General features: G+C 33.2%; 1 protein-coding gene across 13 annotated transcripts in view; it reads right to left on the bottom strand.

The window, feature by feature from the left end:
• PPP1R12A (protein phosphatase 1 regulatory subunit 12A) overlaps positions 1–13,253 on the bottom strand; it is a 162,845-nt gene that overhangs the window by 56,912 nt on the left and 92,680 nt on the right. For all 13 annotated transcript variants that reach the window (XM_019630449.1, XM_019630445.1, XM_019630451.1 and 10 more), the window contains exons 4-8: positions 11,769–11,928; positions 7,783–7,927; positions 1,896–1,970; positions 1,134–1,222; positions 821–978 (exon numbers count right to left, since the gene is read on the bottom strand). In XM_019630449.1, coding sequence (XP_019485994.1) covers positions 821–978; positions 1,134–1,222; positions 1,896–1,970; positions 7,783–7,927; positions 11,769–11,928 — 627 coding nt within the window. The remainder of the gene's footprint in view (positions 1–820; positions 979–1,133; positions 1,223–1,895; positions 1,971–7,782; positions 7,928–11,768; positions 11,929–13,253) is intronic.

Genomic DNA, 13,253 nt, shown 5'->3' with positions numbered 1-13,253 from the left:
TTAAGTGAAAAAAAAAAAAACAACAACCAAAAAACCAAGCTGCATAACAATTCCTAGGGTGTAAAATAAAAACACAAAAACCATCTTATAATTACTATGCATTACTTCTGAATGTACCTGTAAGATAAAGAGTATAAAAAAGGACTAGAAGATTACAAGAAAAAACTCATAATGGTGATTGTCTTTGGGAAGTAAGAAAAGTAGACTAAGTAGGGCTCATGGTTAAAGAAGACAACTAGAATGTTTTAATCTTATTAGAAAGAAAATTTTAAGCAAATATAGTTAAATGCCAATAGCTGTTAAGTCTTGGTATTTGGAATATGAATGTTTATTATATACTTCTGTGTCTTTAAAATTTCTCAAACAGAGCTAATTTACCCATACCCCCACAAGAAAAGTATCCAGATTCATCCCCAACTTTCTAATTACTATTTCTTAGGTAATGTTGGGGATGCTGCTGGGAGCTTCCTGAACTTTTGGGCCTCAGAAAGCAGCAGGAACATTCTTTAACTGCTGGAAACCCACTTACACCCTACCTGCACCACCCTATGGGAGATTTAGAAGACTCCTCACCTTCAAACCTAAAAATATAGGTCAGGAAACCACAGAGGTGAACAAAAGCCTCCAGGCAATTACAGAACAATAACATCACAGCTATACTTATGCATTTAATACTCCCTGAATAGTAACTTACTGGCTTGGTAGGTATCTGAACAAGTAGGCAAATCAGTCTGAAAAGTTTCAAAGTTAAAACCTGATCTCCTCTTACTTTACACTGAATCAAACAGCACTGAAAATCCCTTTACCCTTCCAACTGTACCTGTTTCAGCTTCAGATTCTGAGTCATCTTCTTCGTCTTCTTCACTGGAGCAGCTAGATTCGTCTTTCTTTCCTTCTTCTTCATCATCAACTTTTTCTTGTTCCAGAGATTCAATACGGGATGCATTTTTCTCTGGCTCAATAATCAAGGTCTCTTTGCTGTGAAAGGAAAATAGCTTTCAAGTGATTATAAACACAAAAGGTCAAAACACATTACTTTTTTCCCCAGAACCATAAAATCTAACAATCATGCCGTGGCCATCATGCCAACTCATTCCCTACAACAACAATACCTACTTTAATATTTTACTTACTTTTTATAGGTCTTCTGTGACTGATTATTGTCCATATTGGCGGTTGATTCAATTAGTGGAGATTTTTTCTCCCGTTTTTCACTATGGAGCTTTAGAAAAATTATGCAAAGGAAAATAAGAATGCTATTAAAATAATATTAATAAGTAAAATACCAAATTTAAAATAGTAACAAGTGGTTTTCCAAACACAAAAAAAAACCAATGTAAAACAAAGATTTAAGTTGTATCGGAAAAGAAAAGGACTTGGATAAAGAATGAAAAAGATAAGACAGTCCAAAAGCCCCAGGAAGGACTAAGTTGGATTTCTTTTTAGATCCCTCCAACTTTAGTTCACCAAAAAAGTCAGGGTCCAATCACTACTTAGGATGCCTGGGGATATTTTACTTATCTATTTATTTCCTAGTTTCATCACTCCTTGCTTATGTAGAGCCTGTCATTTGAGAAATCTGAGATTTTATAGTCTCTACTTTCTAAGCAAACTTTCTTATGAAATCTTAAAAACATGTTATTCTTGAGGACATATATATCAGAGAAGTATTCATTTTGTGAACAAAAGGTTAGAGAAATGGGAGTAAGCAACAGAAAGGCAAAACACCATTATTCCTTTATTGTCGGTCACTGTCTATTTAGTTTGACTGCCAGGAATAACTTAAAACCCAGAAGTACAAACATCACAAGAATACTTTTTTTAACTTTCTGAAATTCAAAGCTATTAAGAGAATTCACTAATAAAGACAATTTTTGGACAGTCATCAAACATACCAGATTTTGTTTCTTTTGCAACTCTTCTAAATATCCTAAAATGTCTTCATCTGCTACGTCGAAGGCTGTCTGGCCCTAGGTAGGAAACAAGGCAGGGAGTGATGGTAAAATGTCAATCAATTATAAAATGCCTTTGGTAAGTCTGTATGATTATATAAAAAGAAGTCAGAGAACATTTTTTATGGTAGTTATAAAATATAGGACATATGAGCTGAAGGAGATTAGGGGAAATCCATGTCAGAAGCAGAGGATATACCTCCCTTTACTTTTTTTGGTAACAGCTTTATTTAGATGTAATTCACATACCATACAACCCATTTAAAGCATACAATTCAATGGTTTTTAGTATATTCAGAGTTTTACAACCATCAACACAATCAATTTTACAACATTTCCATCACCCCCAAAAGAAACGACACACTCGTTAGCAGTCACCGCCCCACTTTCTCATCTCCACTAGGCTGAGGCAACCACTAATCTACTCTGTTACTATGGATCCACATCCTCTGGGCATTTCATATAAATGGAATCATACAATATGTGATCCTTTGTGAAACTGGCTTTTTCCACTTCGCACAATGTTTTCAAGGTTCATCTATGTTGTAGCATGTAGAACTACTTCACTCCTTTTTATCGCTGAATAATGTTGTATTGTATGACATACCACATTGACTCATCTATTCATCAGGTGAGTATTTGCTTTTGCTTTCTCCTTTTTGGCTATATATGAGTAATACTGCTACGGACATTTGTGTACAGTTTTTGTGTGGACATCTGTGTTCATTTTCTTGGGTGTATAACCATTAGTGAAATTACAGGGTCATATGTTAACTATTCCATGTTTAGCCTTTTGTGGCCTTATTTCTTTTTGATACCTCCATAAAAATTAACTAAATTCTTAGTAGAGTAATAAAATAAAAATATGTATTTCTAAAATGCTTAAAGTTCAGCCAGCCACAGGTATGGCTTAGTTTCAAAAATTAGTCCGGATGAACATCTGTGAATCTATTTTTATACATTGTGGAAAAGAAAATTTCAAAGAGCTGTTGACCAAAAATAGTAAGGATTTTTTCCTGTTGCTTGCATTAGTCTTATAATAAACTTACTGGTACAAGTTTCCAGAACGCTAAAAAGTTCATTATTTAGAATATATTCTATATATTCTAGAATACATTAGCCAATGTATGATTCTTTTTTAGAAAAAATTTCTTCCATTTAAAAACAAAACTACAACTCTTAATTCTAAACCAATTATCAGGATGTTGACATCTATTTAGATAGGAGTTAAATTTTCCAATGCTATAAAACAAAATATAAGCTACTCAATATTTGAGCTACTTTTTCCAGTGTCTGTTTATAAAATAAAAGATACGGTCTATGACATATATCTTAAAAGTAGATAAAGTGCTGCCTTATTAAGATAGGGGAAGGTACGTATTTAAATTTTACAAGATTCAAAAACACTTTTATATCTACCTTTTCTTGTTAGGAAGTCTTTCAGTAGGAATTTATGAGGCAATCTATTCTTCACCACTCAGTTAAAAAATTTTAGCTTTAATAAACCTTTTTTCCCCATTTTCACCTTGAGTATTAAATGCTAAGAATTAAATTCCCAAAGAATAAAGGACTCTGAAAGTTACTGGCTCAAAACTTGAGGGTGACTTTTAGATTAGCAATACATGTTAATCCCAGTTTTGCTGTATCATACTCTCTTTGTATGATTAGTTTACAATGTTACACATGCTATACTTCTTAAGCAAACTGTGTTCAAGATCATGTTATTATGTGGAAATATCTCACTGGCTTATTTTTAAGTATTATTCTAAGCTTTTATCAATCCTCATATATGAAATGGCACACCTTGAACATTTTTTTGAATTGTAATAAAACTTTAGCAGCAATGAAATGCAATAGGGTTATTTTAGTAACCAAGGAATTTTCCTTTGTAAGAGTAAGAAATTGGATCACCTTACTAACCTTTCTTTTCACTTTCTCCCTTGATAAATGAGTCTACTTTGCAAACAGCAGCTGATAGAGAATAAAAACTAGAGTAAAATGTAGGCTCTAAACATAGAAAAGTCTCTAATTTCAAAAAAAAAGCACACTTCAACTTAACCATGCTCTTTAACCAATCAATAGGACAGTTATGAAGCTAACCAATTATAGAATTATAAACATCACCTGATTATTAGCTACTATAAGGCTACTATCCTTCATTAATGGGGTGCTAATGAAGTAGGGCATATAAGCAGTCACTCAAAGCAACCAGGAAACTGAGGAAGGCACAGTGCTGAGATATGAAAAAATAACTCTACCCCAGTCTAGAAAACTATCATTAAAAAAAAAAATCTGCTTAAAAAATCAGTTCAATACATTGGTAAATTATAAGAACCATGCTAGAGCCACTGCTTAAGGCTGTAACTTCATAGTCTCTCCATTCTTCTTTCCTCACTTACTCTAACTGAACTGATTTTGTAGCTAGGATCTTTCTTCACCTTCACAACAGCCAGTGAGGTAGTCACAACAGGCATGATTGTGATTCCCATTGTACAGACGAGGAAACCCAGGCTCTGAGTGTACGGTATTTACCCAAGGTCATGCAGGTAATGAATGGAAAGTGGGGATAGAATCCAGGTCTGTATCGATTCACTGTCTTTATAAAAAATAAGCTCAGATAAAATCAGGAAAAAAAAGAAATCTTTGTGCCCAATAACAGAAGCAGTTTGGTTACTTATTTAAATCTTTATAATGACAGCTTTGACGCTACAAAGTTGTCTACTAATGATTTTAATACTGCATTTAAAGAAAATTCTATCTATAATAGAAATGCTCCTTAGTTAATATTTTAAAAGGGCCAATATTTGAGTACATTACAGTACAACAATTCTCTTAAAAAGTTAAGGAAACAAAATAAAAATCTTTATATTTAAAATCTGTATCACATGATTTATAACGAGTTAAAATGACAGCAAATTTGTTTTACAGTTTGTAAGTTAAAGAAATGAAACCAAAATCTGTAAATACTGTAATTTTAGAACATTTGCCTCACTTTCATGTAGAAAAACTTCCAAGCTTTCTATATGATTTATTGCATTTTTTATATACCTATTTCCCCAAATCATGTTTTCTATTAGTAAAAAATATCATCTAAACTCTGAAGGTACCTTATGCACATTTCTTGATTATCATTTTTTAAAAGAAATTTAGTAAAAACTTTTAATCTGCAAGTACTGAAGAAGGTATCAAATGACAAGATAAATTCATATAGGCAGGCTTACACAATTAAGACTAATTTGTTTTGACTGAACATGAAATAGAGCATGTTATTTTAAAATGTAGCCAATGTAAACAAACAGCCTAACTCACATAGGCAAAATTACAAAATTAAGTTTTATAAACATATCTTCAATTACAATATAGTTCTCAAAAAATAAACTTGTATTTGGGCATATTTATGCTACAAGGGCCTTTAAAATTCTATTATATTATGTAGCTCCTTGCTATTAGAAGATGTCTTGAAAATCTTGATATTTTAAAAATCCTATTTCGATAAAAATTTAGAAATCCTATTTTTACAACTTATGAGTTAAGTATCTGGAAAAATAAAACATATTAAAAATCAAAAACTAAGAAAAGTTGCAGAAGAACTTGGCAGAATAAAAGGAAACACTTATTAGGGCATTAGGAAAATTATTTGACTTCTTTGATCATGTTCCTGAATCTGCAAAACTCAGATAACAACTTCATAGGGTTGTTAAAAGGATAACACTGTCCTAAAGTAGGTTGAAAACTGTAAAATTCTAAGGAAGTATGAAGCACAATTCTTTTAAGATCATCTTAAATGATGAAATAAAGGGATAAGATATTAAAATATAGGGTGACACAAGGAACTGCTACTGCAGTAATCCAAAAACAAAAGAAGATAAAGCAAAATGATTTTATATGTAGTTTTCCTCCTAGACCATAATTATGAATTGTATGGCATAGGAATTAGACAATTATAGAACAGATACAAGATAAAATATTTTTCTCATACATACTATATATTGTGTATGTTTCACTAGCAAAACAACATGAAGTAGGAAGTGATGTAATCTTTTTGGAAAACCATTTCAATTAACAAGCTTCTGTCTTCTGGTCCTTATCTAGAAGTCATTATCACTGAATGAATATCAGCACTGCCCATTTCAGTGGACAAGTGGCCTGTAGGGGGCATTATTTGGGAAAGAGGACTGCAGAACAGAGGGCAGAAGGTAACAGGTATTCATTCACTAATTTCTTCAGAAAAATCCCAACAGCTGGGGGAATTTCTACAAAGAAGAAGGGGAATATGAATTGTCAAGCTAAAATTAGTTGGCTTTTCATGTAAAATTAAATAGTATCAACATTTTGTCTTCTACTGCTGATTACAAAACAAAAAACTGTAATAATAAAAAAAAAGCAAATTATCAAGTTTTGATAAAAAATTAGATTGAAGACTATTATATGTAAGTGCTAACCGATACTTACAAATGGACCACTCTGAAACAGTTTTTATCCTGACTTTCCTGAAGATTTTCACAACCTCCTATAATTTTATTCACACATTTTTCACTTAAAATACATTTATAAATACATACCGGGAGTGCCAAAAAAATGTATACACAGGACTTGTATTCATCTTTTGTTGTCAGTATATATTGAGTACTATAATTTTAATACAGTTTTTTCCTTTCTTAAAATGTGTATGGGTATACATTTTCGTTGGCACCCTATGTATATGAAATAGCCCAGAATGAGAAAAGGAGTTCAGAGGGCTTCTTTATCTCTTTATGTCAGCAACTAGGACATGAACCTGTACTGTTACCCTCGACCTCTAACCATGGACCCGTAGAAAAATCTTAGGCATGTGGTTATTATACCTCTTCCCTTTGCAGATCACCGATTAGAAGCTGCAGTTACTAGAGTAACCAGCACCAGCACCCATATTAATGGATACAACAGAATCAGATGTCCCTGTCTGGATAAAGATGAGATAATTTTAGGAAACCCTGCTAAGTAATTTACCACATTAGTCTCTGAAATGTAATCTAAACGGGATATTCTATGGCAGTTAAGGGTAGTTAAGATCACTAGAAGATCAATAGATGATCATTATCATCCACCAACATGGAGTAGGCGGGAACTAGTAAGAATAGTGGTGACATTGAAGGTACCTGACAGGGAGAAGAGGAGAAACATTTAATCTACTAAAGACTCTGATAACTTGAGCATGTTCATGATTTTGTGAAAAGCACTTACATGACATTTGCTTCCTCCTCCCTTCTATCTAAGTGAGTGATATTTAAGTGTATCATTTGCCTCACTAAACTTTTCTCATCTGCAAAACTAGGAGACTAGATGCTGCATCTCAATGATTTTATTTGGCACAAAACTATGTTTTTTAATATTCTCACCTGATGTTAGACCTCACTATTCATGTCACTTACAAAGCTACTATAAGGAAGCTAATAAGACTATTCGCTACAGAGAATTAGAAACACACTTCTATATGTGTTCCAACTCATAATATGCGAGAAAACGTTCAGGCAGAAATGCAAAATTTTCTTAATTTATGAATTCCTAAGAATATAATTTCAATGGAAGTACCCAAACCTACTCTATATACATATGGTAATATGATTACTGAAAGAGTAACACTTTTTTCTTGGCAGAAAAAGGCCAAAGCTACCTCATAGGTAGCTGAAAAAACTCTAACAACTAGCTAATGATAAAAATCAATAAATAATTGACAAAATGTTGTTTTGCACAGTTAATAAAACTTAATTCAATTATAATTTATTTTCTTTTAATATTTTTTTGAGACTAAAACTGTATTTCTAAAAGTTAAAACATTTAAAAGGCCTACCACTTTGTTGACCATCTCCATATCACACAGATTGTCCACTAAAATTCGACATGCTTCTTCTTTACCCCAGTGAGCTGCAGCATGAAGAGGTGTCCAGCCATCATAATCCTTAATATTAACTTCATAGCCTGCCTGTATTAAGAGTCTAAAGAAATTATAGTAAATTAGATAATCATGAAAATATAGAAATGAGTAAACATAATCAATAGCTTTATACCATGCTAATTAACAAACATTTGCAATATAATTCCCTTTTTATAGCTCAAATACCCCTTTCCCCTCAATGAATTAACAAGAGCAAAAGAAAGCAATACTCAGAAAACACTGGCAAAGATCTTGAGTTACTGCCATAATAATACATTAAGCTTTAATTAATTCCTAAATGACTGTAAGTCTTATATGGTTTGGTGTGACACTGATTAATTCTTGCTAATATGACTTGTGATTAACATTTTCAGAGGAAAGTCTACAATTTTTCAAGGTGAGATCAAAAGCTACTAGATCATTTGTATGTTGAACTGATTTATTGCAGGGCATGTCTTCAGGTGTCCATATGATATATCATATGAAGGTAAATGTATTCTAAAAATATACTGGGGATCAAACAAGGTTATTTTGTAGTGTTTTTGTTGCCTTACAGTTGAAGAACTGGTTTATGAATGCTTCATGAACCTTTATGATCTACCATGGGAAATTTTCATATGAAAATGACAACCTATTAGGAACAAAGCAAGACAAATATTCCAAGGGGTCATGTCTACTTTTCTGTAGCAGCAGACAGCAAATAAATCATCAACAAAGCTGGAAAACAGGAATACATTGTAATACAACACAAACAGTTGCACAAATTATGTCAGTATGCCCTTCTAACTGTATAATGACATCAACCTTTATTTTATTTGGAAATTATGCTCACAGAGAGCAAAGAATGGATCTATAAACTGCACAAAGCACAGCCTCACACACATAGGCGAAACACTGAATACTTCAGAACTTAAGAAATCTGGTGACCTTTACCTTACTTTCTAAGATGCTGTGCTTGAGAACGACTTCTTTTTACCTACAGGAGGTGGTAGTGATAGCTAATACATAACCCTTCATTTATTTATGTTTTAAAAACAGACTCCCTAATGCCTAGTATCTAAAGCAGCTGTTTCCAATTCTGTCTCCATAAGAGAACCATCTAAAGAGCTTATTAAAAAAAAAAAAAGATAGCCCCGCTCCACCCCAGTCCTACTGAATTAAAGCAGCATAATGGGAGATGGGCCCTGCAAATCTGTATTCTTAACAAGTCCCCCATATAACTCTCCTATCACCTGCAGATCAACATGTAAGAGCCACTGATCTTGTAAAGAACAGGCTAATACATATAAACCCAGGGATTAAAGCTAAAAAAATATATATCCATTAACATATACATTACCAGAAACTTTAAAATAGAGACAGAAATAATACTGGGATATAATAAATATATGTCTCCCATTGGAAAATATGAACTATAGTACTATTAAATATCCTGAATAATGTCAAATTATAAATACTTGGGAGTCTGTGTGGAGAGGAAAGAATCAGGAAGGTAGATATATCCCCCTACTCCACCACAAACATATGGTTCTCTGTATATGCCAGACCATACGAAGATACTTAAAAATGTAAGACAGTGCTTACTGCATTCAAAGTGCTTCTTATAGAGGACAAAAGTCAAATAAAACAACAACCCTCATAGATTCTGTGATGGGGATACAATGGGAGTACAGACAGAACTGAGAAACATCAAAATCAATTGAATGGGGTTGTATGTGTTTGGGAGGAGGTGTAAGTGGGGAGAAGATTACATTTGAAAAAGATACCTTCTATTTATTTTTCATTTCATATATAGTTTTTTTAAATTTGTTTTCAAAAGTAATATATTCACAAGGTTCAAAAATATAAAAGAATAAATGGCTATATAGGAAAAGTCATTCTCCCACTGGGCTGTACAGGGAAGTCACTCTCCTTCCCACTGCTGACCTTTAGTAACCAGTTTCCCCTCCCCATACATAACCATACTAATTTTGATTGGGTCCTTGGAGAAATTTTATGCATATATAAGCAAATACAATTAAAAAGTTTTTAACACAAATGTGTACTTCTCTCTTTGGTTTTGACACTTAATAATACATACTAGTGCTCTTTCCATATCTATTTGTAATGTTTTAATTGCTACAGAGTATTCAAGTGAAAGGATGTATCATAATTTTTTCAACCATTCTCCTACTATGATAAACAATGCTGCTAGCATGTACCTTACTTGCTACGAGAGTGCAAGAATACCTGTAAAAAAAACTCCAGAGGTTGAACTCCTAAGCCAAAGAATAACTGTTACTTTGACAGAATTTGCTCAACTGTCATTTACACTTACACCAGTAATTTTAATAGTGCTTCCCCCCCACCAACCTTGCCAACGCAGGGTGCCAAATGTTTCGATATTTGCCAATGACAGATGAAAAATGGTAATTCATTATAGCTTTATCTGCACTTATTATGAATGAGGTTGAGCATTTTTTTTATAAGCTTAAGAGCCCTAAACTGAGCCAAAGGATGGAAAAGAATATACCTCCAAGGAGAAGAGATGGTGAATAAAGGTATCTAAACAGAAATAAGAGTAGGCATTAAGACATCATAACAGAATGTCAAGAAGATATATAGCTGGAATAACACATGCCTAAGGAGCAATGGTAGCAGCTTAGTTTAAAAGAGGAGCCAGTGGTCAGATGACAACTGGTCTTACGTGCCAACTTGAGGAGATTAATATATAAGGTGACCACACTGAGAATCTTAATGAAGGATATTTTAAGAGCCTGGATACCCTAATTGCAAAGACCACTTGGAAGCAGTCTAGAAATCTATTTTACAATGTAATCTAGGGTGTGTGTGTGTGTGTGTGTGTGTGTGTAAACAAGAGTTTTAAGAAACAATATTTACCTTTACCATATGCAATGCTATTTGATATTTTCAATTCTTTCTTTGAAAAATGCTGTTGGTGACTCACTAAGTTCACTTCATGACCTGCTAATGGGGTCTGAAAGTTTGAAAAGTTGTGGATACTACAGAAACAAATGGGGGACAAGAAAACTAATTAAAAGTTAACAGTACTACTCCAGGAAAAGGCTTAAGCTATTGGAGTAGGGGTTGAAAAGAAGAGAAAACCTGGGAATAGTTGACCCACTTAAACATCTTCACTGTTTTTACTGAGGAGAGGGAATAAGAAGAACATGATATTAGAAGCCCAAGAGAACAAAAGTGCAGCTGGTTTTGCTGATGGCCAATCTTACTTTCTTTCACATACATATAACAAAAGTTATCCATGGAATTATTTTTTTTCACATAGATGCCAACACCTTTGCATTGCATAAGTAAAAAAACAAACAAACAAAAAATTGTTGTGACATAAAGAAGCTTTGTTCCAAGGAAATTTGCTGATCAATATATAATCTAAGTTGTTTATGGCTTGACATTTAATATTATGCTAATAGCACTCGAGTCCCAATGTTCATGTAGTAAAAAGAAACTGTATTTTAGATAAATTACATGTAAATAAATATTCAGTAGGAACCAAGCTCTCAGAATATATTAACAGAAATATATTTATATATGACACTGCTCTTAGTCTCAGCAACCAGAGTTAGACAATCTGGGAACCTCAAAAGGACTGTAATAATTTACTAGCTCAAAATGAAACATATAATGGTTGTCTGACACTTAAATTTAACTTACTGGAAAATTACAACTAAAGAAAACAACAGAATAATGAAAATTTGAGAATGAAAGAAAGAGCTTTAGAAACAAAGCAATAATATATTCAAGGTAGCTTTTCTTTCTGTAAATGGACATTAAATAACTTTTATAAGCTGTTTCAAAATGTTTGCAGGTATCTTAAGAAAAGATACAATGAAATAAAGAAAACAAATCAAAGTAGGAAAACAACTGTGAAAAACAATACTTACTTTAAAACTTCTGTATAGCCTTTGGCGGCTGCAACATGAAGTGCTGTACCTCCAGATTTTGCATGTCGGACGTCATTTATATGGCCACTATTCAGCCACTGTCTTGCATCTCTTAGCATTATCCGTTCTTCTTCCTTTCGAGCTGCTTCTATATCAACCCCTGATAAAATTAAAATTGTTTTTATTTTTTCTTTATAGAAAATGCTTTCTATGATGGGAAATAAAATTATCTAAAATATTTCAAATTTAAATGAAAACTAAAAGTGAAATTATACTTTTGAAAACTGGGCCGCTTATAACAAACTGGTTAATTGCAGAAATGTGGGCACATTATAGGTATTTTTAGCCCTCTCTAAATAGTTATTTAGTTTTTACCCCACAATATTGTTTTGGCTCTCTTTTTTACCTATTGATTATTCATAACTTTTAAAAATTTGAATATTTCTCTAGGTATACCATCTGTTGGTTTAAAAAATGCTTTTTAAAAAAATCAATCATAGGTAATTAAGTCTCAAATGTCTGTCTACTGCTGTGACCAATCCTATGAACTCTGGCCTACTAGATACAAATGTTTAATGTACACTTCAGCTTGGAGGTGCTGTCTTGATCTAAAATTGACCAGACCTTATAACAGATCACTTCTCTACCAAACTCTCTTTCCTTTTCAAACATAGTACATTGTTCATATCATTAGTTTTATAATCTTAATAAGTTACATAGATGTTCATGAATTTAAAAAGAATTTATTACGCACTGTGCTAGGTTGACATAGTTAAGAGTCGGGAGATTACAAAAAGGAACAGGACACTATAGTTGTTACTTTCAAAGAGATCAACATCCTGAGAAAAACATTAAAATAGAAAAGATAATTCTGAAATTCATGAATGATTTCACATTGTCTTATGGCTTCACCTGCTGGCTATTTGATAAACAGCACATACCACAATGTACTTATCTACAATCTTCCTTGAAGACCACGAGCTTATTTTTTTTGACTATGGGCTTATTAAAGGTAAAGATACTGCTTTTTTATCTTGTATTCCCACTGTGTGTGGATGAGTACCTGATACAAAATAAAAGGGATTCAGTAAATGTTTACTAAATGAGTAATTAATAAATGAGTGAAAAACAATTACACGTATACATGACACACACGTCCTTGGTTAAGTTCTCTCCTATAATTTATATTCATGTATCCAACTATCTGTTCAGGACTTTTTCTTTTTTCTTTTTTTTAAAAAAGATTTTTATTGGGGAATTGGGAGGATGGGAACAGTGCTGGGGAATTGCGGGAAGGGGAACAGACAAGTTGCTGTCCCTTTGTTCTTCAGTCTAGTTGTGGAGGACGTTGCTTCACTGGCCCAAGTTGGCACCATCATTGCGCTATTCCTGGGTGAGGCAGGATCAGTCGCTGGCTTCTGGACGGCCGCTCACTGCAGCTGCTGGCCGCTCACGCTGGCTGCTGGCTACATACGGTAGCCCATG

Source organism: Hipposideros armiger, unplaced genomic scaffold (genome assembly GCF_001890085.2).
Source record: "Hipposideros armiger isolate ML-2016 unplaced genomic scaffold, ASM189008v1 scaffold_913, whole genome shotgun sequence".
Taxonomy (NCBI): domain Eukaryota; kingdom Metazoa; phylum Chordata; class Mammalia; order Chiroptera; family Hipposideridae; genus Hipposideros; species Hipposideros armiger.
The sequence above is the reverse complement of the archived record's forward strand: the minus strand, read 5'-3'. Positions and strand labels throughout refer to the sequence as shown.